The sequence below is a fragment of the Trichechus manatus genome, unplaced genomic scaffold, assembly GCF_000243295.1.
Source record: "Trichechus manatus latirostris isolate Lorelei unplaced genomic scaffold, TriManLat1.0 scaffold00070, whole genome shotgun sequence".
NCBI classification, from domain to species: Eukaryota; Metazoa; Chordata; class Mammalia; order Sirenia; family Trichechidae; genus Trichechus; species Trichechus manatus.
Genome location: NW_004444006.1, coordinates 13,335,540 through 13,359,550, shown reverse-complemented (window position 1 = coordinate 13,359,550; position 24,011 = coordinate 13,335,540). Strand labels below are relative to the sequence as shown.

Here is a 24,011-nt window from a genome sequence, read left to right as displayed (position 1 = left end):
CCAGTTTAAAAATGGGCAAAGGATATGAACAGACACTTCACCAAAGAAGACATTCAGGCAGCTAACAGACACATGAGGAAATGTTCACAATCATTAGCCATTAGAGAAATGCAAATCAAAATTACAATGAGATACCATCTCACCTCGACATTACTGGCATGAATAAAAAAAACAGAAAATAACAAATGTTGGAGAGGTTGTGAGGAAATTGCAACTCTTATGCACTGCTGGTGGCAAAGTAAAATGGTATAACCACTATGGAGAATGATATGGAGCCTCCTTAAAAAGCTAGAAATAGAAATACCGTAGATCCAGCAATCCCACTCCTAGGAATATATCCTGGAGAAATAAGAGGTATCACACGAATAGACATATGTACACCCATGCTCATTGCAGCATTATTCACAATAGCAAACAGATGGAAACAACCTAAGTGCTCATCAGCAGATGAATGGATAAACAAATTATGGTACATACATGCAATGGAATACTAGCAATGGTAAAGAACAATGATGAATCTGCAAAAAATCTCACGTGGATGAATCTGGAGGGCATTAGGCTGAGTGAAATAAGTCAATCTCACAAAAGGACAAATATTTCATGACACCACTATTATAAAAACTCAAGAGAAGGTTTACACACAGAAAAAAATCTTTGATGGCTACAAGGGAGAGGAGAGGTGGGGAGGGGAAATCACTAACTAGATAGTAGACAAGTGTTAACTTTGGTGAAAGGAAAAGACAACACACAATATAGGGAAAGTCAGCACAACTTGACCAAGGCAAAGAGAAGCTTCCTAGACACATCCAAACACCTTGTGGAACTGAGTTACTGAGGCTGAGGGCTGGGGACCATGATCTTGGGGGACATCTAGGCCAATTGACATAACATAGTTCTTACAGAAAATGTTCTACATCTTACTTGGGTGAGTAGCATCTGGGGTCTGAAAAGCTTGCAAGCAGCCATCTAAAATACATCTGTTCGTCCCATCCCATTCAGAACAAAGGAGAATGAAGAAAACCAAAGACACAAGGAAAATACCAGTCCAAAGGATTAATGGACCACATGAACCACAGCCTCCACTAGCCTGAGCCCAGAAGAACTAGATGGTGCCTGGTACCACCACCGACCTCTCTGACCAGGGATCACAATAGAGGCTTCCAGACATAGAGGGAGAAAATTTAGAACAAAATTCAAATTCACAAAAAAAGACCAGACTTACTGGTCTGACAGAGACTGGAGGGACCCCCAGAACTATGGCCCCCGGACACCCTGCTAACTCAGAACTGAAGCCACTCCCAAAGTCCACCTTTTAGCCAAAGATTAGACAGGACTATAAAACAAACAATAACATACATAAGGAAAGTGCTTCTTAGTTCAGTCAAGTATAGGAGACCTAATAAGCAACACCTGCCCAAAAGCAAAGACGAGAAGGCAGGAAGGGACAGGAAACCTAGACGAATGGACAAGGGGAACCCAGGGTGTAAAGGGAGAGGGGGAGTGCTGACACATTGTGGGGATTGCAACAAATGTCCCTAAACAATTTGTGTATGAATTTTCGAATGAGAAACTAATTTGCACTGTAAACTTTCACCTAAAACACACACACACACACACACAAAAACGATTACAGCGGTACATCGACAGGGAGCTGCCAGAACTTCAAGCCGGATTCAGAAGAGGACGTGGAAGGAGGGTTATCATTGCCTATGTCAGAGGGATCTTGGCTTAAAGCGGAGAATACTAGAAAGATGTTTCCCTGTGTTTTACTGACTATGCAAAGGCATTCAACTGTGTGGATCATAACAAATTATGGATAACATTGCAAAGAATGGGAATTCCAGGACACTTAATTGTAGTCATGCAGAACCTGTACATAGCCTAAGAGGCAGCCTTTCAAACAGAACAAGGGGATACTGCGTGGTTTAAAATCAGGAAAGGTGTGCGTCAGGGTTGTATCCTTTCACCATACTCATTTAATCTGTATACTGAGCAAATAATCTGAGAAGCCAGACTATATGAAGAAGAACATGACATCAGGATTGGTGGAAGACTCATTAACAACCTTCGATTGGCAGATGACACAACCTTGCTTGCTGCAAGTGAAGAGGACTTGAAGCACCTACTGATGAAGATCAAAGACTGCAGCCTTCGGTATGGATTACACCTCAACATAAAGAAATCATAGTGACCCTATAGGACAGAGTAGAACTGCCCCAGAGGGTTTCCAAGGAGCACCTGATGGATTCAAACTGCCGACCTTTTGGTTAGCAGCCGTAGCTCTTAACCACTACACCACAGGGTTTCCAAAATCATGATAAACGGAGAAAATACTGAAATTGTCAAGGATTTCATTTTTACTTGGATCCACAGTCAATGCCCATGGAAGCAGCAGTCAGGAAATCAAATGACATTTTGCATTGGGCAAATCTGCAGCAAAAGACTTGTTTAAAATGTTGAAAAACAGAGATGTTACTTTGAGGACTAAGGTGTGCCTGACCCATGCCATGATATTTTCAATCGCTTCATACGCACCTGAAAGCTAGACAATGGATAAGGAAGACCTAAGAAGAATTGATGCCTTTGAATTACGGTGCTGGCAAAGAATATTCAGTTTACCGTGGACTGCCAGAAGAATGAACAAGTCTGTCTTGGAAGATGTACAGCCAGAGTGCTCCTTGGAAGCAAGGATGGCAAGACTTAATCTCATGTACTTTGGACATGTTATCAGGAGGGACCAGTCCCTGGAGAAGGACATCATGCTTGGTAAGGTAGAGGGTCTGCGAAAAAGAGGAAAACTCTCGAGGAGATGGATTGACAAAGTGGCTGCAACAATGGGTTCAAACATATCAATGATTGTGAGGATGGCACAGGACTGGGCAGTGTTTTGTTATGTTGTATGTAGGGTCACTGTGAGTCAGATCCGACTCGATGGCACATAACAACAACACAAAAATGTGTTTTAGGGAGGAAGACCACAGAGGTAGAGTACCATTCTCATGACATAACATTAAGGATACTTACTATCAACATGATTTATCACTTTCAATATTAATCTCAGTCACCTGGCTGAGATAGTATTTGTCAGGTTTTCCCACTGCAAGATGACTCTTTTTTTCTCTCTCTCTCTTTCCATACTGCACTCTTTGGAAGGAAATCACAATGTGCAGCCCACACTAAAGGAATGGAGAGTTATGCTCCACCTCCTTGAGGGTGGTATATCTACAAAAATTATATGGAATTCTTCTGCATGGTAGATTTGTCTCTTTCCCCACACTTATTTATTCAGTCACTGTCATGGATTGAATTGTGTCCCTCAAAAATGTGTCAACTTGGTTAGGCCATGATTCCCAGTATTGTGTGGTTGTCCTCCATTTTGTGATTGATACAATTTTCCTATGTGTTGTAAGTCCTATCTCTGCTTGTGGTTAATGAGGCAAGAGTAGATTATGTTAAAGAAGATTAGGGTGGGATGTAACACCCTTGCTCAGGTCATGTCCCTGATCCAATGTAAAGGGTATTTCCCTGGGGTGTGGCCTGCACCACCTTTTATCTTACAGGAGATAAAAGGAATGGGAAGTGAGTAGAGAGTGGGGGACCTCATACCACCAAGAAAGCAGTACTGGGAGCAGAGCGCATCCTTTGGACCCGGGGTTCCTACGCAGGGTAAGATTGATGAGAAGGACCTTCCTCCAGAGCTGACAGAGAGAGAAAGCCTTCCCCTGGAGCTGAAGCCCTGAATTTGGCTTCTAGCCTACTGTACTGTGAGGAAATAAGTTTCTGTTTGTTAAAGCCATCCAATTGTATATCTGTTAGAGTAGCACTAGATAACCAAGACATTCACTTATTTGTATAAGTATGGACTCATGAATATTTATTTTATACTTTGTGTTATAACCCAATGCTACTGTATTTATTTGGTTGCTCAAATCATTACAGCTTTGTAAAACCCTATTTGTATGTTAATAAATATAATCTTCACACCTTTTTTCTTGGGTACTTGTTCCACTATTTTTCCCTTACCCCTGATTCAAACATAGGTTATAGCCATATGCCTTCTTCAGTACTTTTATTAAATTGAGTATTGAAAAAAAAATGAGACGAGTCATCTTGGACCTTTTCTCTGTATCAATATCCTGGAGTTCTTAATTCCTTTTAAAAGGTTGGACTTCTAGGCATGTAAGTTGAGGCCAGTATGACTTTATAAAGTCTTGTTGTGATTGCCTGATCTAGGAATAACTGAGGACACATAGTTTTGGTGTAGCCATAGTGGAAACCTGGGGATAGGTGTACTGGAAATATGTAAAAATACTGGTGAGACCTTGAGTGCAATTATAAGGTGTTGCTTCATTTCCATAGCCTCATTTATCACACTGTATTTTGTCCCTTTTGTAGGTGTGTATTAAAGATGGACCATCACTGCCCATGGTATGTCCCTTTTATTCATTTCTCTCCTCTAAAAGGGTCAAAATTTCTTAATATGCCTGCTTTCCTAAGCACCGTTGTAATGTGCCTGTTTCTGCCACCATAATTCACTGGGCTTTGTATTTGTGGGGGGGAACAGAGGAGGAGTAACATTTTACAGCAAGAATAAATATACCACCAAAGCTATGGTAGTGCATTTCTGGGGTCACAAAGCTAATAGTCTCCTGTCCATTAGCTTTAGCAACTGGGCATAGTAATGAAATAAAGCACAACTCCTTCTGGTTGATATTACAGAATTCAGTTGTTTTTAACTGGTTTGATGTTTGAATCCACTCTGTGGTAGGATTGTTAAATTCAGCAGTTCTCCAAATTTTGTATGACACACCTAGAGAATCAGTTTCAAATCATCTAATCACAGAGAGACCACATTATGCTAAGTACAGCTGCTAAGACTGTAATATGTTTTCAGTATCCAGGATCCAGCTTTGCTTGGGTGTGTCGGAAATCAGTTCAGAACTATTAGGTAGGCCAGGTATCTCTGTGCCTATAAATGAAAGGAGAAACAAGTAAGATGTGAACTTGTTTTTCTGGTCTGTTCCTATTAAGAGATTTCAATCTCTGTGTGTTTCTACACAACACATAATGAAGCAGCAGGAGTAACATGTGTCCATTGTTTAGTTCACTTACGTATCAGTGTGTTCTCAATCAGTGGGTCCTGATTTCAAATTAGTTTTTCTTTCTTCTTCTTTTTTTTTAGGGTTAATAACTGCATTGGATTTTCCAACTACAAATTCTTCCTTCAATTCTTAGCTTACTCTGTTCTCTATTGCCTGTACATTGCTACAACAGTCTTCAGCTATTTCATCAAATACTGGAGAGTAAGTTTAAAACTCCTGAAGTCCCGCCCCCACCCCACCCCCACACACACACTCCAATCTATGAAATAGTTTACCCTAGCTTTTTTATGTTTTGGAGTAGCTAATACTGAAGTAACCGAAAAGGAAGCCACCAAAAGCAAGTTTTCTGTGTTTAATACTTTGAGATTTATGAGAAGGATGTTATTTAAAGATTCCAGTCAAGCTTCTGTAACACAAGAGAATCTTTTTAAGGCCTTCAGGAATTCTTGAATTCTACTGGTACTTTACAATGTACTTCACTAGCCAAGTTTTAAAAATCTACTTCTTATCAATTATATATTTGACAAATATTAAAACTAATTCTAAATACCTAGTTTCACAAGAAAAAGAGTAACAAACCACTCCCCCATTGTTAGAAAATACTTTCTAATTCCCTGTTCAAAGGAGAGTTGCAACATTCCCACAGAACAGAAAGATTCACTGCTCATCTTCACATATGACCAAAATGAAATGGTGAGTCTCATTTGAACTTTGTGTGAAAAGAACACTAGTTTGAGAATTAGGAGAACTGGGTGTTAATGATAGCTCTGTTAGCTGCTTCACAGGCTCATTGCCAAGACTAAGTAAAATAGATGTTAAAAGTGCTTTACCTTTCAAAATGTGTTTCCAGTAATTATCATCAAATCTCAAAAAAAAAAAAATCCTACTTTCATCTTTCTTCTACTTGAGTTTTATCAGTCATCTCCCATCTATTTCCAAACAACTGAAGGCAGCTTTCTAGTTCATATATGTATCCATGGTCTGGCAGCAGTATAGTAGAAATATATATATTTTTAATTTCATGCCAATGAGCTCCAAAAGATATCCCTTCTTCACAATTCCAGTACAATTACTAAGACATCATAACCTTGCCATGATGATTGTCCAAACTGAACCTGAATAGCAGAAGACAGATATGGGCAGAATTACTATAACTGCAGAAGAGCAGGCATATCTCACGTCAGGTAGGGAGGTAAAGCATCAGAGAAAGAACATGAATCTTGTCACCACAATATAGATTATAATAAGCTGGAGGGAAAAAAAGGAAGACAGTGAGAACCTAAATAGTTGAGAATATTTAATAGTCCGTTGATAATTAAGACTATAGAAAATTATAGTAATGTGTGCTTTCCATTCTTCCTTCAACTTGCCTAATCAATTCAGATATTTAATAACTTTAATTATCAGGAATTATAAAATCTACAGCTCAAAGATACAAACAAAAATTTATGCAGAAATGAAATTTTCTCATAAATTTTCTTCAAATACAAGATGCTTCACCGTGCTATCTTGGCATCTTTTCTTTGGCCCTTTTCCACAGCACAGGACCTCTTATGTATTGCTCAGGTTTCTATGACCTGTTTGGCATTCTGTCCTTGTGCTGAGCTCCTACCCTAGATGTGAAGAAAATCTGCCTCATCCATTCGTCAGGGAAAGTACCAACCTTGATCTTCACTACAGCATTCTCTTAAGACCTTTGCTGGTCCTTAACACAGTAAGTTACTGTTTAAGAATCAACCCTTACCCCAGTAACAGAGTAAACAATGTTGCATCTCACACTTTTTGCTTTTGGCTCTCTTAAATCAAATCAAACCCAAACCCATTGCTGTCGAACTGATTTTGACTCATAGCGACCCTACAGGACGGAGTAGAACTGCCCCATAGGGTTTCCAAGGAGTGGCTGATGGATTCAAACTGCCAGCCTTTTGGTTAGCAGCCTAATGCTTAACCACTGTGCCACCAGGACTTTCCTAGTCAGCCAATAATCAAATACCACAATGTCAGCCAGGTGCTGTATGCTGTCTTCACTCTTGAAAGATGATATTTAGATATGAAATAATCACCAGAAATGTGCCAGTATTCACAAGCAGTATCCTGGGTGAATATAGTCTTGTCATTTTCCTATTCCCTCATTTCTTCTCCGCAATAGACTAACTGATGCCTGACAGATGAGAGGTGAGGAAACCTGTGTTGGCTTGCCCTCATAATGAAAAGGGCATTTACAGTTCAGGGAAATGCTTCTTTGCACTCTCTCCAGCCAGAAAGTACTTTAGTGTGGTTTAGGGTTGCCTTTCTCAGTTTAAATTGAGTCTGCTCTTAAAACAAAAAGTAAACAATACCATGTATTTTTAAAGCCATATATCAGGGACTAGCTGTACTCCTAAGAACACTTCCATCTATATGGTACTTTACATTTTTCAAAGTACTCTCATATCCATTATATCATCTGATCCTCACCACAACCCTGTGAAGTAGGCAAAGCAGGAATTAGTCTCATTTAAAGATGACTAAACCAAGGCTGATAGTAAAGTGTCTTTCCCAGGGCCACACAGTTTGTAAGTTTCAAAGTCAGGACTTGAATCTAAGTCTGGCCCTAATTCCAGTGATCTTAAACACTGTACCATGTCCTATTGCTCATTATGCTTCTAGTCTGCTATGGAGAAGCTCTAGCTCTTTTGGAATAAAGAATTCAGAAGATTATCAGATAATTTCTCCCTTCTCAATATTAACTTAAAGAATAGCTACTTTGATGGGAGATTGATCTTTACCTTATGCAAAAAAGATTCAGTAATACATAGCCATGAATGTCCTCAGAAAGGCTGTAAATTATTTTAGAAAAAAAGATAATTGCATTTTTCTACCAGTATTCCTCTGAATATGGGTATTGCTTTGATTAATTTAGTTTGGTAATCTCTTGAGAAAGTAATTCTGAACATAGGGCTATCATCCTCTTCTAACACAAAAAGTTCAATATTAAGGGCTTTATCAAGGGACAGCACAGTAGATATGCATTGACAGAAGGGAACTCTACAAGAGTAATTAGTTGGGGGTGGGTGGAGACTTCCTGCTCAGCTACACAGGGTGTGGACTGGCCTTCTATTGGTCCCTCTTGCCCATTTTCTATTGCTCATTTAAAAGTGAAAGAAGTAAAACAAGTGATTTTTTTAAAGCTTTTAAAAAATACTCAAAAATTAGATTAGGAAAGCAAAAACCCAACCAGGCAAAAACCACTACAAACTGATACATGGAGTCTTTCCTATAAATTCAAAACCAAACAAAAATAGCAATCAAATCCATCTTGTATGCTTAGGCCAAATTGAGTCTGCCCTTAAAATGAAAAGTAAACAATGCCGTGTATTTTTAAAGCCATATATCAGGGAAACTAGCTGTGCTCCTAGTTTCTGAGAAAGACTCCTGAAGGTTGAAGTCCTTCCAGTAGCTATTTTCTGGGCTGCTGTTCCCCTAGGAAAATTTCAACCAGAGCACCCCTCAGCTGAAAGCATCTGTCTGGCTTACTCCCCCTTATCGTCATCCTTCAAACATATACATCCTGGATGATTCCCAATATTTCCTGACATCAAAATGAATAAAAAATCTCCTCTAAGAGAAGAAAAAAATCTGTAATATCTGATCTTACCACATCTTGCTAACCCTTAATTTTCTCCTTCCAAACTAGAGTAGAACCAGATCTGAATGTTGAGGCCCACCTCATTCAAGAATCACTTTTTAACTTTACTACTAGAAAGCATTTGAAAATATTTCAAAGAGATTCATCGGACCAAAACAATGCCACATGGAAAAAAGATGCCCCAGCTTCTTATTGAAATGTTTAGCCACTTACTTTCAAAATTGTCTTCAAAATCTCACTTGAGTTTTACTGTCTAAGCAACTGTTCCACGAGATGTAGTATACCAACACATTTCACTTCAGCTACACAAAATTTGCAGCAGCTTTAGAATCAAGTCATGACTTACAGGTAGGACATTTTAAAATTCTACCTATGTGCTTTAACTTCCTCCATATACCACTGTGACATTTTCAACACACATATGTTCAAAGAAACATGACATATAAAGAATTCTAGAATAGCCCACCTTGAGACAAGAGGATGAACCATATTGCTTCAAGATCACCATTAGCCAATGATTCATAATTATCAAATTAAACGGAGTACAAGCTTTAAAGAGGTTGCATGTCAATTTTGGCCTAAGTATATCCTTCTCATATTACCCTTTTCTAACTGGTACAGTTTACATTATTTTACACTGAACTGCATTTAAACAAGGATCCATTTCAGGCTTTGTAGGCTGAGAGCATATCCATGATGAGGTATTCAGGTTATCAATAGAAGGAATTGTTTTGTAAATATTTTACAAAATCTATATTTTAAATGACAGCTAGACATTTTATACATATCAAGATATGACTAACCTATATAGAAAAATGGAAACCTTGGTGGTGTAGTGGTTAAGGTCTATGGCTGCTAACCAAAAGGTCGGCAGTTCAAATCCACCAGGCGCTCCTTGGAAACTCTATGGGGCAGTTCTACTCTGTCCTATAGGGTCGCTGTAAGTCGATAGAAAAACTAGCCAAGCCTTGCCACTTTAATCTTTTGGTTTTGTTTGTTAGTTTGTTTATTATTTCTTTTCTAGGGGGAATTGCCCAGTGTTCGCTCCAAGTTCCATGTCCTTTTTCTCCTCTTTGTGGCCTGCATGTTTTTTGTCAGCCTTGTGATTCTCTTTGGTTACCACTGTTGGCTTGTCAGCAGAAACAAAACCACCTTAGGTAAGACTGGATATTTAGACTAGGAAAAAAACAAACATTAACGTATAGCAGAATGACCTATAGATTGTTCCCAAGGAAGAGAAAATTTTCCAGTGAAGCATTTTAGGTGCAGTGTCATCCTTTTGGCTCCAAACTGAGACAGATGAAAATACTTTTTATCAAACTGGAGAGCCATAGTGAATGAAGCTTACAGACTAAAGAGGGTATTTGTGAATGAAACCCCACACAAAACAAAAATGACTGGTGCTCTTTATAGTTCATATTGGGTAATATCAAAACCAAATCAAACTCATTGCTGTTGAGTTGATTCTGACTCATAGCGACCCCATAGGACAGAGTAGAACTGCCTAATAGGGTTTCCAAGGAGCAGCTGGTGGATTCAGACTGCTGACCTTTTGATTGGCAGCCGAACTCTTAACCACTGTACCACCAAGGCTCCTATTGGGTAATAGCACCCCAGAATTACAGCTCAAAAGATTTCTAAAAGGTGTTTATGTGAGGAAGTGAAAGAAGAAAAGAAAGAATCAGTACAGAAGAGAACATCAGAAAAGGGGGTCGAAGGTCAATAAAAGATAAAACATATCCAAAAACAGAACCCTGAGAAAGAATCCAAATCAATAAATCACTGAATGTCTACAATCATCAACGAGCTGTGTAGAGACTATGAAAGATACTAGAATATATAAACAAATTCCTATCCTCAGTGAGCTTACAGTCTTTCCATGGAGATGAGACATACACACATGAAAAGAAACATACTAGATAAAAATTCAGTGCTTAATTATAATACAAACTATATCTGCCATAAGCACTATTACAGATTTGAGAGGGAGGTCTGAGCTAGATCTTGAAGGATAGGTAGGATTTGACGAGAAAATGGGATTGGGAGTAAAAAGCAGACACGTGGTGGAAAGGAATAGGTCAGATGTGTGTTGAAATGAGATGAGGAGAAGTAAATAAGTTTGGCATCAGCAGAGAGTTCAGAAAGGTATATGGCATAAAAAAATTAGTAAGTGCCAGACTAGGAAGACATAATAAGTAATATTTTAGGTAACTTAGCTTTGTAAGGGCATATAAGATGGCCTGAAGGGGGATGACTCTAGGAGATCACTGCAGGAATCTAGACAAGTTAGAACTGAAAGAAAGGCACTGGAGATATAATTGATGGAATGATGCAAGAAACATTGCAACGACAACAAAGGGATATGCAAGGCTCGGTTGTTTATTAGATATGCAGTTGGTCATTATCAAAGGAAACCTTTAAGGTTACTTGTCTAAGTTTATATATCTAAGTTCCTGCCTTCAGAAAGCTTACAAAATAGTTGGGATACAGGACAGACATATAAAAAAGTAACTAGCAAAATAAAGTAATATATTTTTGATAAATAAGTAGAGCCATCAGTAAGTGTTCCAGAAAGAGATTACTGCTTGTTTAGAGAGGGATAAAAAGCGACAACAGCAACACAAAGGACCCATGAGGGCAAATGTTGAACTCAAAAAGGAATGAGACAAAGCACATTATATGAAACAAATGAGTCTCTAGAAAATGAGCACAAGAAATGACCATTCTTTTGGTCCATTACTGACTGTATAGTCTGGGCTGTTATTTGGAGATCTATATTTCTAATGGGTTCCACTGCAACAATTTTTTCATCATTGTGTACAAATCAGTGCATGAGATGTGAGAAGAAAGTGTCCAAGAGTTGAATGTTTACTAGGATACAATTGAGGAAAGTTTAATGCAAAAGCCACTACACTTTGGGAATTCATTTGTTAATAATGTTAAAAGCTAAGAAAGTATTTGCACCCATTTTGTAAACCAAATATATATGTAGCACTTAGTGGTAGATAAGCACATTTGGCTTAGAGATCAGCTCCAAAGTAGAAAACTACTAAAAGCTTCATGATAACTGAGTCTTTGAAAACAAAGAACAAATGGGAAATGGTCAGATGCAGCCAGAGTCCAACAGTGAAAGTATTTGTTTAATGCGATATGTGTCTAAAAATAATGTGCACCAACATGGTCCAAGTCCTCATGTTCTTTGAGGTGATTATAGTTCACCCATTGACATTTTCTCTGCAGTAAAGCTTAGTTTCTTACATTGCAGCCCTCAGTGTGAATGTTTTCATTCCTGAAACGTTTCAAAACCAAATCAATGTCATTATCATCTCTTTATGTGTCATTACTTTGTTTCCCAGCTCTAAAGATGGAGACCAATTGGCTATTGCCACTAAGATTCAAATAGAGTGCTGTTAATTTTGCTTTTTCACCCTTCGCATCCAGCAGTTCAAAATACATACTGCCCCCATGGCTGCTTAATTATTTCTACCATCATATGTTTCCTCTGCCTTTAAACAAACAAACAAAAAACCAAAATACTAGTTGTTTATATTGAATAGTAATCTTATTTTATATTAGGTGATTAAACTGGTTTTTACTATGTAATTTAGCAATAGCTAAGAATGAGAAGCCTGTGTTACCACAGCAAAAAGATATTATAGTACCAAGTCACATTTATGGAGAACTATAAAATCGTAACTGTCCTGAAATTTGTTTCTTTGTTGCTTCTTCCTCTTTCCTCCAACTTCCCTGCCCTTCCCTAGAGGCCTTCTGCACTCCAGTGTTTACAAGTGGCCCAGAGAAAAATGGGTTCAACCTTGGCTTCATCAAAAATATCCAGCAGGTGTTTGGAAATAACAAGAAGTTCTGGTTAATACCAATTGGGTCCAGGTAAGTAATTATAACTACTGAAAGAAGTTGATGCTGGACCATGCCTTGAAGTGGCAAACCAGTTTTGATTATAGTATGTACCATGTATCAGTCCAATATGAAACTTTCTTCCCCCAATTTTTTTTTTAATATTTTTGTTTTGGTGAAATTATACACAGCCAAAGATACACCGTTGCAACAATTTCTTCATGTACAATTTAGAGACATTGGTCACATTCTTCAAGTTGTGCTACCATTCTCACTATCCTTTTCCAGATTATTCATTCTACCACCATTATCTTAAACTCACTGCCCCCTAAGCTTCCCGTCCAACCTCTCAAATTCCTGTTGTCAGTTTGATCTCACATAGATAATTCTTTAAAAGCACAATGCTCAAAGTAGATGTATGTTACTAATTAACCTGTTGCCATCGAGTCAATTCCGATAGTACAGAGCAGTACTGCCCCAATAGGGTTTTCAAGGAGCGGCTGGTGGATTCGGACAGGCCAACCTTTTGGTTAGCATCCATAGCTCTTAACCACTGTGCCATCAAGGCTCCAAGGAATTTATAGTTTTGACTCATAGCAACCCTATAGGACAGAATACAACTGCTCCATAGGGATTCCAAGGAGCAGCTAGAGGATTTGAAATGCTGATGTTTTGGTTAGCAGCCAACCTCTTAACCACTATGCCACCAGATCTCCTCTTTACTAATTAAGATAAGCTATTTTTTTTTGTTCAAAGAAGACTTCAGGAGATAGTTTTCTTGTTTTAAGTTTTAAGATTATATCAGGGAAATAGTTTGGGGGTATCATCCAGCCTCAATGGCTCCAGAAAATCTGGATTCCATAAAATTTTAAATTCTGTTCTGCATTTTTCCCCTTTTGATCAGGATTCTTTTATAGACTCTTTGATCAAAAAATTCAGTAATGGTAGCCAGGCACCATCCAGTTCTGGTCTCATGGCAAAGGAGGCAGTTGTAGGCAATATGGATAAAAAACAAGACCTATCAATATGCTGTCTACAAGAGACAAACCTTAGAAACAAGATGTAAATATGTTAAAAATCAAAGGATGAAAAAATATATCAAGCAAACAGCCACCAAAAAATTTGAGAAGGAGTGGCAACAGTAACCTCAGATAAAATAGACTTTAAAACAAAGTCCACCAGAAAAAACAAGGAAGGACCTCATATAATGATTAAAGGGACAATCCACCATGAGGACATAGCCATAGTAAATAGCCACGTACCCAATGACAGGGCTCCAGAATACATAAAACAAACTCTAACAGCATTGAAAAGAGAAACTGACAGTTCCACAATAATAGTAGGAGACTTCAACACATGACTCCCGGTAAAGGACAGAACACCTGAAAAGAAACTCAGCAAAGATACAGAAGATCTCAAGGCCACAGTCAACTAACTTGATTTCATAGCCATATGTAGAAAATTCCACCCAAGAGCAGGAAAGTTTTCCAACGCACATGGAACATTCTCCAGAATAGACATTTTAGGCCACATTGCAACCCTCAACAAAATCCAGAACATTAAGATAATACAAAGCATCTTCTCTGATCACAATGCCATAAAAGTAGAAATTAATAAAAGGAAGAGCAAGGAAAAAAAAATCAAATACATGGAAACTGAATAACAGCCTGCTTAAAAACCACTGAGTAACAGAAGAAATCAAAGATGGAATCAGAAAATTCCTAGAATTGAATGAGAATGAAAACACATCATACCAAAACCTTTGGGAAACAGCAAAGGCAGTGCTCAGAGGCTAATTTATAGCAGTAGACGAGCACATCAAAAAAGAAGAAAGGGACAAAATCAAAATGTTAGCAATACAACTGGAACAAATAAAAGAGAACAGCAAAAGAAGCCCACAACCACCAGAAGAAAGGAAATAATAATGATCAGAGCAGAAATTAATGAAATAGAGAATAGAAGAACAATAGAAAGAATCAACAAAGCCAAAAGTTGGTTCTTTGAAAGGATCAACAAAATCAACAAACCACTGGTGAAATTCACTAAAGAAAAACAGGAGAGGGCGCAAATAACCCAAATAAGAAATGAAATGGGAGGCATTACAACGGACTCAACTGAAATAAAAAGGATCATAACAGAGTACTGTGAAAAACTGCACTCCAACAAATTTGAAAACCTAGAGGAAATGGAAAAATCTCTAGAAACACACTACTTATGTAAACTAACACAAACCGAGTTCGAAAATCTGAACAGACCCATAACAGGAGATTAAAAAGGTAAAAAAAAAAAAAAAAACTTCCAACAAAAAAAAGTCCCAGCCCAGATGGCTTCACAGGAGAATTCTACCAAACAGTCAGAGAAGAGCTCATACAAATAGTACTCAAACTATTTCAGAACATAGAAAAGGAAGGGGTACTTCCAGATTCATTCTATGAAGCCAGCATAACCCTAATAACAAAAGCAGGCAAAGACACCACAAAAAAAGAAAATTACAGACCAATATCTCTCATGAATATAGATACAAAAATTCTCAACAAAATTCTAGCCAATAGAATTCAGCATCATATCAAAAAAATAATACACCACGACCAAGTGGGATTCATACTAGGTATATAAGGATGGTTCAACATTAGAAAATCAATCAATGTTATCCACCACATAAATAAAAGGAAAGGAAAGAATCACATGGTCATTTCCATTGACACAGAAAAGGCATTCGACAAAGTCCAACACCCGTTCCTGATTAAAACTCTCAATAAAAGAGGAATAGAAGGGAAATTCCTCAACATAATAAAGGACATCTATACAAAACCAATGGCCAACATCATTCTCAATGGAGAGAGGCTGAAAACATTCCCCCTGAGAACAGGAACAAGACAAGGATACCCTTTAACACCACTCCTATTTGACATTGTGCTGAAAGTTCTAGCTAGAGCAATAAGGAAAGAAAAAGAAAGGGCATCCATATTGGTAAGGAAGAAGTAAAACTATCCCTATTTGCCAATGGTATGTTACTATACATGTTGTTGTTGTTGTTAGGTGGCATTGAGTTGGTTCCTACCCATTGCGACCCTACATACAACAAAACGAAACACTGCCTGGTCCTGTACCATCCTAAAATCATTGTTATGCTTGAGGCCATTGTTGCAGCCACTGTGTCAATCCATCTTCATTGAGGGTCTTTCTCTTTTTCACTGACACTCTACTTTACCAAGCATGATGTCCTTCCCCAGGGACTGGTACCTCCTGATAACATGTCCAAAATATGTGAGACAAAGTCTCACCATTCTTGCTTCTAAGGAGAATTCTGGTTGTACTTCTTTCAAGACAGATTTGTTCGTTCTTTTGGCAGTCCATGGTATATTCAATATTCTTTGTCAACACCGTAATTCAAAGGCATCAATTCTTCTTTGGTCTTACTTATTCATTGTTCAGTTTTCACATGCATATGAGGCAATTGAAAACGCCGTGGCTTGGGTCAGGTGCACCTTAGTCCTTAGAGTAACATCTTTGCTTTTTAACACTTTAAAGAGGTCTTTTGCAGCAGATTTGCCCAGTGCAATGCGTCGTTTGATTTCTTGACTGCAGCTTCCATGGACATTGATTGTGGATCCAAGTAAAATGAAATCCTTGACAACTTTAATCTTTTCTCTGTTTATCATGATGTTACTTATTGGTCCAGTTGTGAGGATTTTTCTTTTCTTTATGCTGAGGTGTAATTCATACTGAAAGCAGTGGTCTTTGATCTTCATCAGTAAGTGCTTCAAGTCCTCTTCACTTGCAGCAAGCAAGGTTATGTCATCTGCATAGCACAGGGTGTTAATGAGTCTTCCTCCAATGCTGATGCTGTGTTCTTCATATAGTCCAGCTTCTCAGATTATTTGCTCAGCATACAGATTGAATAAGTATGGTGAAAGAATACAACCCTGACACACACCTTTTCTGACTTTCAACCACACCGTATCCCCTTTTTCTGTTCAAGCAACTGCCTCTTGATCTATGTACAGATTCTTCACAAGCACAATTGACTGTTCTGGAATTCCCATTCTTCAGAATGTTAGCCATAATTTGTTATGTTCCACACAGTTCAACGCCTTTGCATAGTCAATAAAACACAGGTAAACATCTTTCTGGTATTTTCTGCTTTCAGCTAGGATCCATTGGACATCAGCAATGATATCCCTCTTTCCACGTCCTCTTCTGAATTCAGCTTGAATTTCTGGCAGTTCCCTGTTGACGTACTGCTGCAACCGCTTTTGAATGATCTTCAGCAAAATTTTATTTGCGTGTGATATTAATGATATTGTTCGATAATTTCCACATTCTGTTGGATCACCTTTCTTTGGAATGGGCATAAATATGGATCTCTTCCAGTCAGTTTGCCAGGTGGCTCTCTTCCAAATTTCTTAGCATAGACAAGTGAGCATATCCAGCACTGAATCTGTTTGTTGAAACATCTCAATTGCTTTCCGTCAATTCCTGGATCCTTGTTTTTCACCAGTGTCTTCAGTGCAGCTTGGACTTCTTCCTTCAGTACCATCGGTTCTTTATCATATACTACCTCCTGAAATGATTGAACAGTGACCAATTCTTTTTGGTACAGTGACTCCGTGTATTCCTTCCATCTTTTTTGATGCTTCTTACATCATTCAGTATTTTGCCCGTAAAAACTTTCAATATTGCAACTCAAGGCTTGAATTTTTTCTTCAGTTCTTTCAGCTTGAGAAATGCTGAGCATGTTCTTCACTTTTGGTTTTCCAACTCCAGGTCTTTGCCCATGTCATTATAATACTTTACTTTGTCTTCTCAAGCCACCCTTTGAAATCTTCTCTTCAGTTCTTTTACTTTATCATTTCTTCCTCTCACTTTAACTACTTGGCATACAAGAGCAAGTTTCAGAGTCTCTTCTGACATCCATCGTGGTCTTTTCTTTCTTTCCTGTCCTCTTGATTACCTCTGGCTTTCTTCATCTATGATGTCCTTGATGTCATTCCATAACTCATCTGGCGTTCGGTCATTAGCGTTAAATGCATCAAATCTATTCTTGAGATGGTCTCAAAATTCAGGTGGAATATACTCAAGATCGCACTTTGGCTCTTGTGGAATTGTTCTAATTTTCTTCAGCTTCAGCGTAAACTTGCATGTGATTAATTGATGGTCTGTTCCTCAGTCAGCCCCTGGATGTGTTCTGACTGATACTGAGCTTTTCCATCATCTCTTTCCACAGATATAGTCAATTTGATTCCTGTGTATTCTGTCCAGCGAGGTCCACGTGTATAGTTGCCATTTGTGTTGTTGAAAAAGGGTATTTGCAATGAGGAAGTGGTTGGTCCTGAAAATATCTATCATGAGATCTCTGGCATTGTTTCTATCACCCAGGCCATATTTTCCAACTACCGATCCTTTTTCTTTGTTTCCAACTTTTGCATTCCAAACACCAGTAATTATCAATGTGTTCTTATTATTAATGGATGTTTGCAGCTGTTTCTTCTCATTTTGAGTCCTGCCACAACAACAGATGAAGGTCCTGAAAGCTGAACTCCATCCACATCATTCAGGTTGACTCTAAGGAGGCAGCTCTTCCCCAGTCTTATTTTGAGTGACCTCCAACCTGAGGGGCTCATCTTGCGGCACTGTATCAGACAGTGTTCTTCTACTATTCATAAGGTTTTCAATGGCTAATTTTTTTTCAGAAGTAGACTACCAGGTCCTTCTTCCTAGTCTGTCTTAGTCTGGAAACTCAGCTGAAACCTGTCCATCATGAGTGACCCTGCTGGTACTTGAATACTGGTGACATAGCTTCTGGCATCACAGCAACACGCAGGCCACCACAGTAAAACAAACTGACAGACAAGTGGGGGCACTATTCATAGACAACCCAAAATACTCCACAAGAAAACTACTGGAACTAATATAAGGATTCAGCAGAGTAGAGGATACAAGATAAACATACAAAAATCAGTTGAATTCCTATACACCAATAAAGAGATCTACAGAAAGCAATAGCATTTATAATAGCCCCTAAAAAAATAAAATACTTAGGAATAAATCTCACCAGGGATGTAAAAGAACTATACAAATAAAACTACAAAACACTGCTGCAAGAAACCAAAAGAGACCTACATAAATGGAAAAACATACCATCCTTATGGAAATGTAGACTCAGCATTGCGTAAATGTTGATTCTACCCAAAGCAATCTACAAATACAATGCAATCCTGATCCAAATACCAACAGCATTTTTTAATGAGATGGAAAAATGAATCATTAATTTATATGGAATGGAAAGAGGCCCCGGATAAGTAAAGCATTGTTGAAGAAGAAGAACAAAGTAGAAGGACTTGCACTACCTGACCTCAGAACCTACTATACAGCTACAGTAGTCAAAACAGCCTGATACTGGTACAATGACAGATACATTGACCAATGGAACAGAATTGAGAACCTAGATGTAAATCTATCCCCGTATGGTCACCTGATCATCGACAAAGACCCAATGTCCATCAAATGGGAAAAGACAGTTTTTTTAACAAATGATGCTGGCAAATTGAATGTCCATTGGTAAAAAAAAAAAATGAAACAGGGTAAATACCTTACACCATACACAAAAACTAACTCAAAATGGATCAAAGACCTAGATATAAAACCAAAAACTATAAAGATCATAGAAGAAAAAATAGGATCAATGCTAGGGGTCCTAATATATGGCATAAATAAGATACAAACCATAAGTAATTATACACAGATACCTGAAGATAAGCTCGATACCTTGGATCTTCTAAAAATTAAACACTTATGCTCATCAAAAGACTTCACCATAAAAGTAAAAAGAGACCCGACAAACTGGGAAAAATTGTTTTGGCTATGATATATCCGACAAAGGTCTAATCTCTAAAATCTATAGGAAAATCCAACACCTCTACAACAAAAAGATAAATAATCCAATTATAAAATGGTCAAAGGATATGAACAGACACTTCACCAAAGAAGACATTCAGGCGGCTAACAGACACTTGAGGAAATGCTTGTGATCACTAGCCATTGGAGAAATGCAAAACTACAATGAGATACCGTCTCACCCCGACATTACTGGCATGAACTGAAAAAACAGAAAATAACAAATGTTGGAGAGGTTGCGGGGAGATTGGAACTCTTATGCACTGCTGGTGAGAATGCAAAATGGTCCAACCATGTTGGAAAACAATATGGCACTTCCTTAAAAAACTAGAGCTAGAAATACCAAATGATCCAGCAATCCCACTTCTAGGAATGTATCCTAGAGAAATAAGAGCTGTCAAACGAATAGACATATGCGCACCCATGTTCACTGCAGCATTATTCACAATAGCAAAAAGATGGAAACAACCTAAGTTCCCATCAACAGATGAATGGATAAACAAACTATGGTATATACACACAATGGAATACTATCACAAGGATAAAGAATAATGCTGAATCTGCAAAACATCTCACCACATGGATGAATCTGGAGGGCGTTATGCTGAGTGAAATATGTTAGTCACAAAAGGACAAATACTGTATGTGACCACTATTATAAAAACTCATGAGAAGGTTTACAGACTGAAAGACACAATCTTTTATGGTTACGAGGGAGGCGAGGGGTGGGGAAGGAAAAACACTAACTAGATAGTAGATAAGTGGTAACTTTGGTGAAGGGTAAGACAGGTACACAATAGTGGGGAAGTCAGCATAACTTGACCAAGATACAGTCGTAAGAGCTTCATAGATACATCCAAACTCCCATAGGGATTGAGTACTGTGCTGATGGCTGGGGATCATGGTCTCAGGGGCATCTAGCTCAATTGGCATCGAATAGTTTATAAGGAAAATGTTCTACATCCTACTTTGAGTAGCGTCTGGGGTCTTAAAAGCCTGTGAGTGGCCATCTAAGATATGTCTACTGGTCCCACCCCATCTGCACCAAGGAGAGATGAAGAAAACAAAAGACACAAGGGAAAGATCAGTCCAAAGACCTAATGGAACACAGCTACTACAGCCATCCAGCATAACTAGATGTTTCCTGGCTACCACTGATTACTCTGACAGTGATTACAATAGAGGGTCCCAGACAGAGCTGGAGAAAAATGTAGAACAAAATTCAACTCACAGAAAAAGACAAGACTTACTGGTCTGACGGAGACTGGAGAAATCCTGAGAGTATGGCCCTCGGACAACCTTTTAACTCAGTACTGAAATCACTCCTGAGGTTCACCTTTCAGCCAAAGATTAGACAGGCCGATGAAACAAACAGTAATATACATAGCTCAACCATGTATACTAGACTAAATGGGTACACCAGCCCAGGGGCAAGGATGAGAAGGCAGGAGACGACAGGAAAGCTGGACAAATGGAAATGGGGAACCCAAGGTCAAGAAGGGGAAAGTGTTGACACATCACGGGGTTGGTGCCCAGTGTCCCAAAACAATGTGTATTGATTGTTTAATGAGAAATTAATTTGCTCTGTAAACTTTCACCTAAAGCACAATAAAAAAAAGAGGCAGTTGTTCATGGAGACAACCAGACATGCATTCGATTTCCTCCTCTGACTCCTGACTCTCCTCCTTCCTCTACTGCTCCAAGCAAATTGAAACCAAATGTTGTACCTTGGATGGCCACTTGATTGCTTTAAAACCTCAGTTATTCCACAAGGAACTAGGAGGTAGAACACAAGTACTGAGAAACAATTTTAGGACAGTTGATTGAGATGTCCCTCAAAACCATGACCCTGAACTTCCACATCAGGAAAACAAATCGTGTGAGGTGTTTGGTTGTTCATAATCAGCCTCAACAGCTGCTTTTATTTTTGTAAAAATATATATAACACGACATTTCCAATTCAGCATTTTTTTAGTGTAGAGGTTAGTGATATCAATTCCATTATTCCCCAAGTTTTTCATTTCTAGGATAGTGAAGACAAAGCTAGAGGCAAGCGTATGGTAAAATAGGCATTTCCATGCTTTGTTTGTGGTGATGTAAACTGGTACCACTCTTCTAGAAATGAATTTAGTGATATATATAAAAAAACCATAAGAATGTATATGTCCATTGATCCAGTAATTCCATTTGTGGGAATATATTCTAGGGGCAAAAACAAAGTTCATGCACAAAAATATTCATCAAAGTGCTATTTACAGCCAATAATTAGGGAACAACCTCACTAACCAACAATATGAGAATGGATAAAGATATATAACCACTGGATGAAATATTATGTAAGCAAAAGTAATGGTTATAAAGACTGTGTCACAATAAGGGGAAATGCTTACCATATTTTAAGTGAAAAATGTAGAATACAAAATGGTATGTTCATTGCGATTAAAAATATGTATAAACAGAGGCAGGGCCAAGATGGCAGAGTAGTCAGACGCTTCCAGTGAACCCTCTTACAACAAAGACCCAAAAAGACAAGTGAATTGATTATATATGGCAATCTGGGAGCCCTGAACCTCCAAGGCAGAGTTGAGGAACCAGACTGAGTGGCAAGGGGAGGGAGAGATGATTCAGAAGCAGCGAGGAGTTGCCAGACCTGACCTGGTGAGAGCCTGAGCCCTTCAGACCTGATCAGCTCGGGGGTGAGCGGTGAGGCAGGCAAGCAGCCGTGCTCGGGAAGCACATTTTCCGAACCAGGAGAGACCCAGTGCCAGAGAGTCTGCATGGCCACCCAGAACCAGTGAGAAGCAGCCCTCATCGACAAAACATAAGTATTTGCGTACGGCTTACTGTGTGGATCAAAAACACCCCCCTTAGGGAAAACCTCTCTGCCATTTACCTCCCCGCTCCCTGCTCTGCACTGGGTCCAGACCAGCTTCAGCAATTGCCGAGTCCCCCTGGGCCAGAAGTGGGATCCGTCACATGCCCAGAGCCATTCTCCCAGCCTTGGAGAGTGAACAAATTAACAAACGGGAAAAAATAAACTGCCGGCTCCCCCAAGCCAGAAACCCACGATAGGCACAGGCATAAGGGATCCATGGACTTTGAGTGCCTTTCCCCCTTTATAGACTTGTGTTGGCCCATCTAAACAGCATAGGCCCTCATTACTCAGTACAGCAGGGTATATACCGGAATTCTAACTTCAACTGTTTCAGCTGTGAAGTGGCAGGTTCCTGTCATTTGACACTGCTCTGCCCATTAAGCAAGGTCTTCACCTACCCACATCAGGCGCCTGAGGACTGATGGCTCTACCCACGCCACCTAGCCACCTGCGAGAGGGGCCCATGAATAAGAGGTGACCTCCAATCCTTACAGCCAACAGCATTAGGTGTTCATAGTCCAGCTGCAAAACCCACCCACCTATGCGCTCTAGGGAACAGGGACACGCCTTCCTCCTGGACACTCAGGGGCGGCCGTCAGCACCCTGCCTTCCTCAGAGTGTGTCCACCCGCTGCAACCAGAAGCCTGTGCCCACACCGATCACCCATGCCTGTCTAGGACTGTAAGTGAGAGCCTACACCACACACTTGGTGGCTATCTACCTGGGCACATGAGCTGAATCCATACAGGAAGAGTGGGTGGAATCCTGAGCTGAAATACCTAGTAACAGATCTAACCACCTGGTGACAGGACATTAGATCTTCAAAGGTGCCAATAATCAAACTAGCTCATATGAGCAGCCTATTTGGGCATATCAAAACAAAACAAAACAAAACAAGAAGCCAGGACACAGTAAGCAAACATAAGATAAATAAATATAATAACTTATTGATGGCTTGGAGACAATGGTCAATATCAAATCACATAAAGAGGCAATCTATGATGGCTTCAGCAATCTCCCAAAATAAAGAATCTAGAAATTTTCTAGAAGAAGAAAATTTCTTGAAATTACCGAAGGCAGAATACAAAAGATTAATACACAGAACTCTTCAAGAAAATAGGAAGGAAATTAAGCAAAATGCAGGACACGCAATACAGAAAAATAAAGAGATTAGAGAAGAGCATAATGACAAATTTAACAGGCTGCAAGAATCCATAGAGAGCAATCAGAAATCCAGAAGATTAACAATAAAATTTCAGAATTAGACAACTCAATAGAAAGTCATAGGGGCAGGATAGAGGCAATGGAAGTCAGAATTAGTGAGATTGAAGATAAAGTACTTGACACCACCTTATTTGAGGAAAAATCAGATAAAAGGATTTAAAAAAATGAAAAAACCCAAGAATTATGTGGGACTGTATCAAGAGGAATAACCTACGAGTGATTGGAGTACCGTAACAGGGGGGATAACAGAAAATACAGAGAGAATTGTTGAAGATTTGTTGGCAGAAAACTTCCCTGATATCATGAAAAGTAACAAGATATCTATCCAAGATGCTCACCGAACCCCACATAAGGTAGATCCCAAAAGAAAGTCACCAAGATATAATCAAACTTGCCAAAACCAAAGATAAAGAGAGAATTTTAAGAGCAG

General features: G+C 38.9%; 1 protein-coding gene across 2 annotated transcripts in view; it reads left to right on the top strand.

Annotated features, from left to right (window-relative positions):
* Positions 1 to 24,011, top strand: part of ZDHHC15 (zinc finger DHHC-type palmitoyltransferase 15) — a 224,416-nt gene that overhangs the window by 171,911 nt on the left and 28,494 nt on the right. For both annotated transcript variants that reach the window (XM_004380170.2, XM_023734698.1), the window contains exons 6-9: positions 4,396 to 4,428; positions 5,183 to 5,303; positions 9,755 to 9,887; positions 12,492 to 12,618. In XM_004380170.2, coding sequence (XP_004380227.1) covers positions 4,396 to 4,428; positions 5,183 to 5,303; positions 9,755 to 9,887; positions 12,492 to 12,618 — 414 coding nt within the window. The remainder of the gene's footprint in view (positions 1 to 4,395; positions 4,429 to 5,182; positions 5,304 to 9,754; positions 9,888 to 12,491; positions 12,619 to 24,011) is intronic.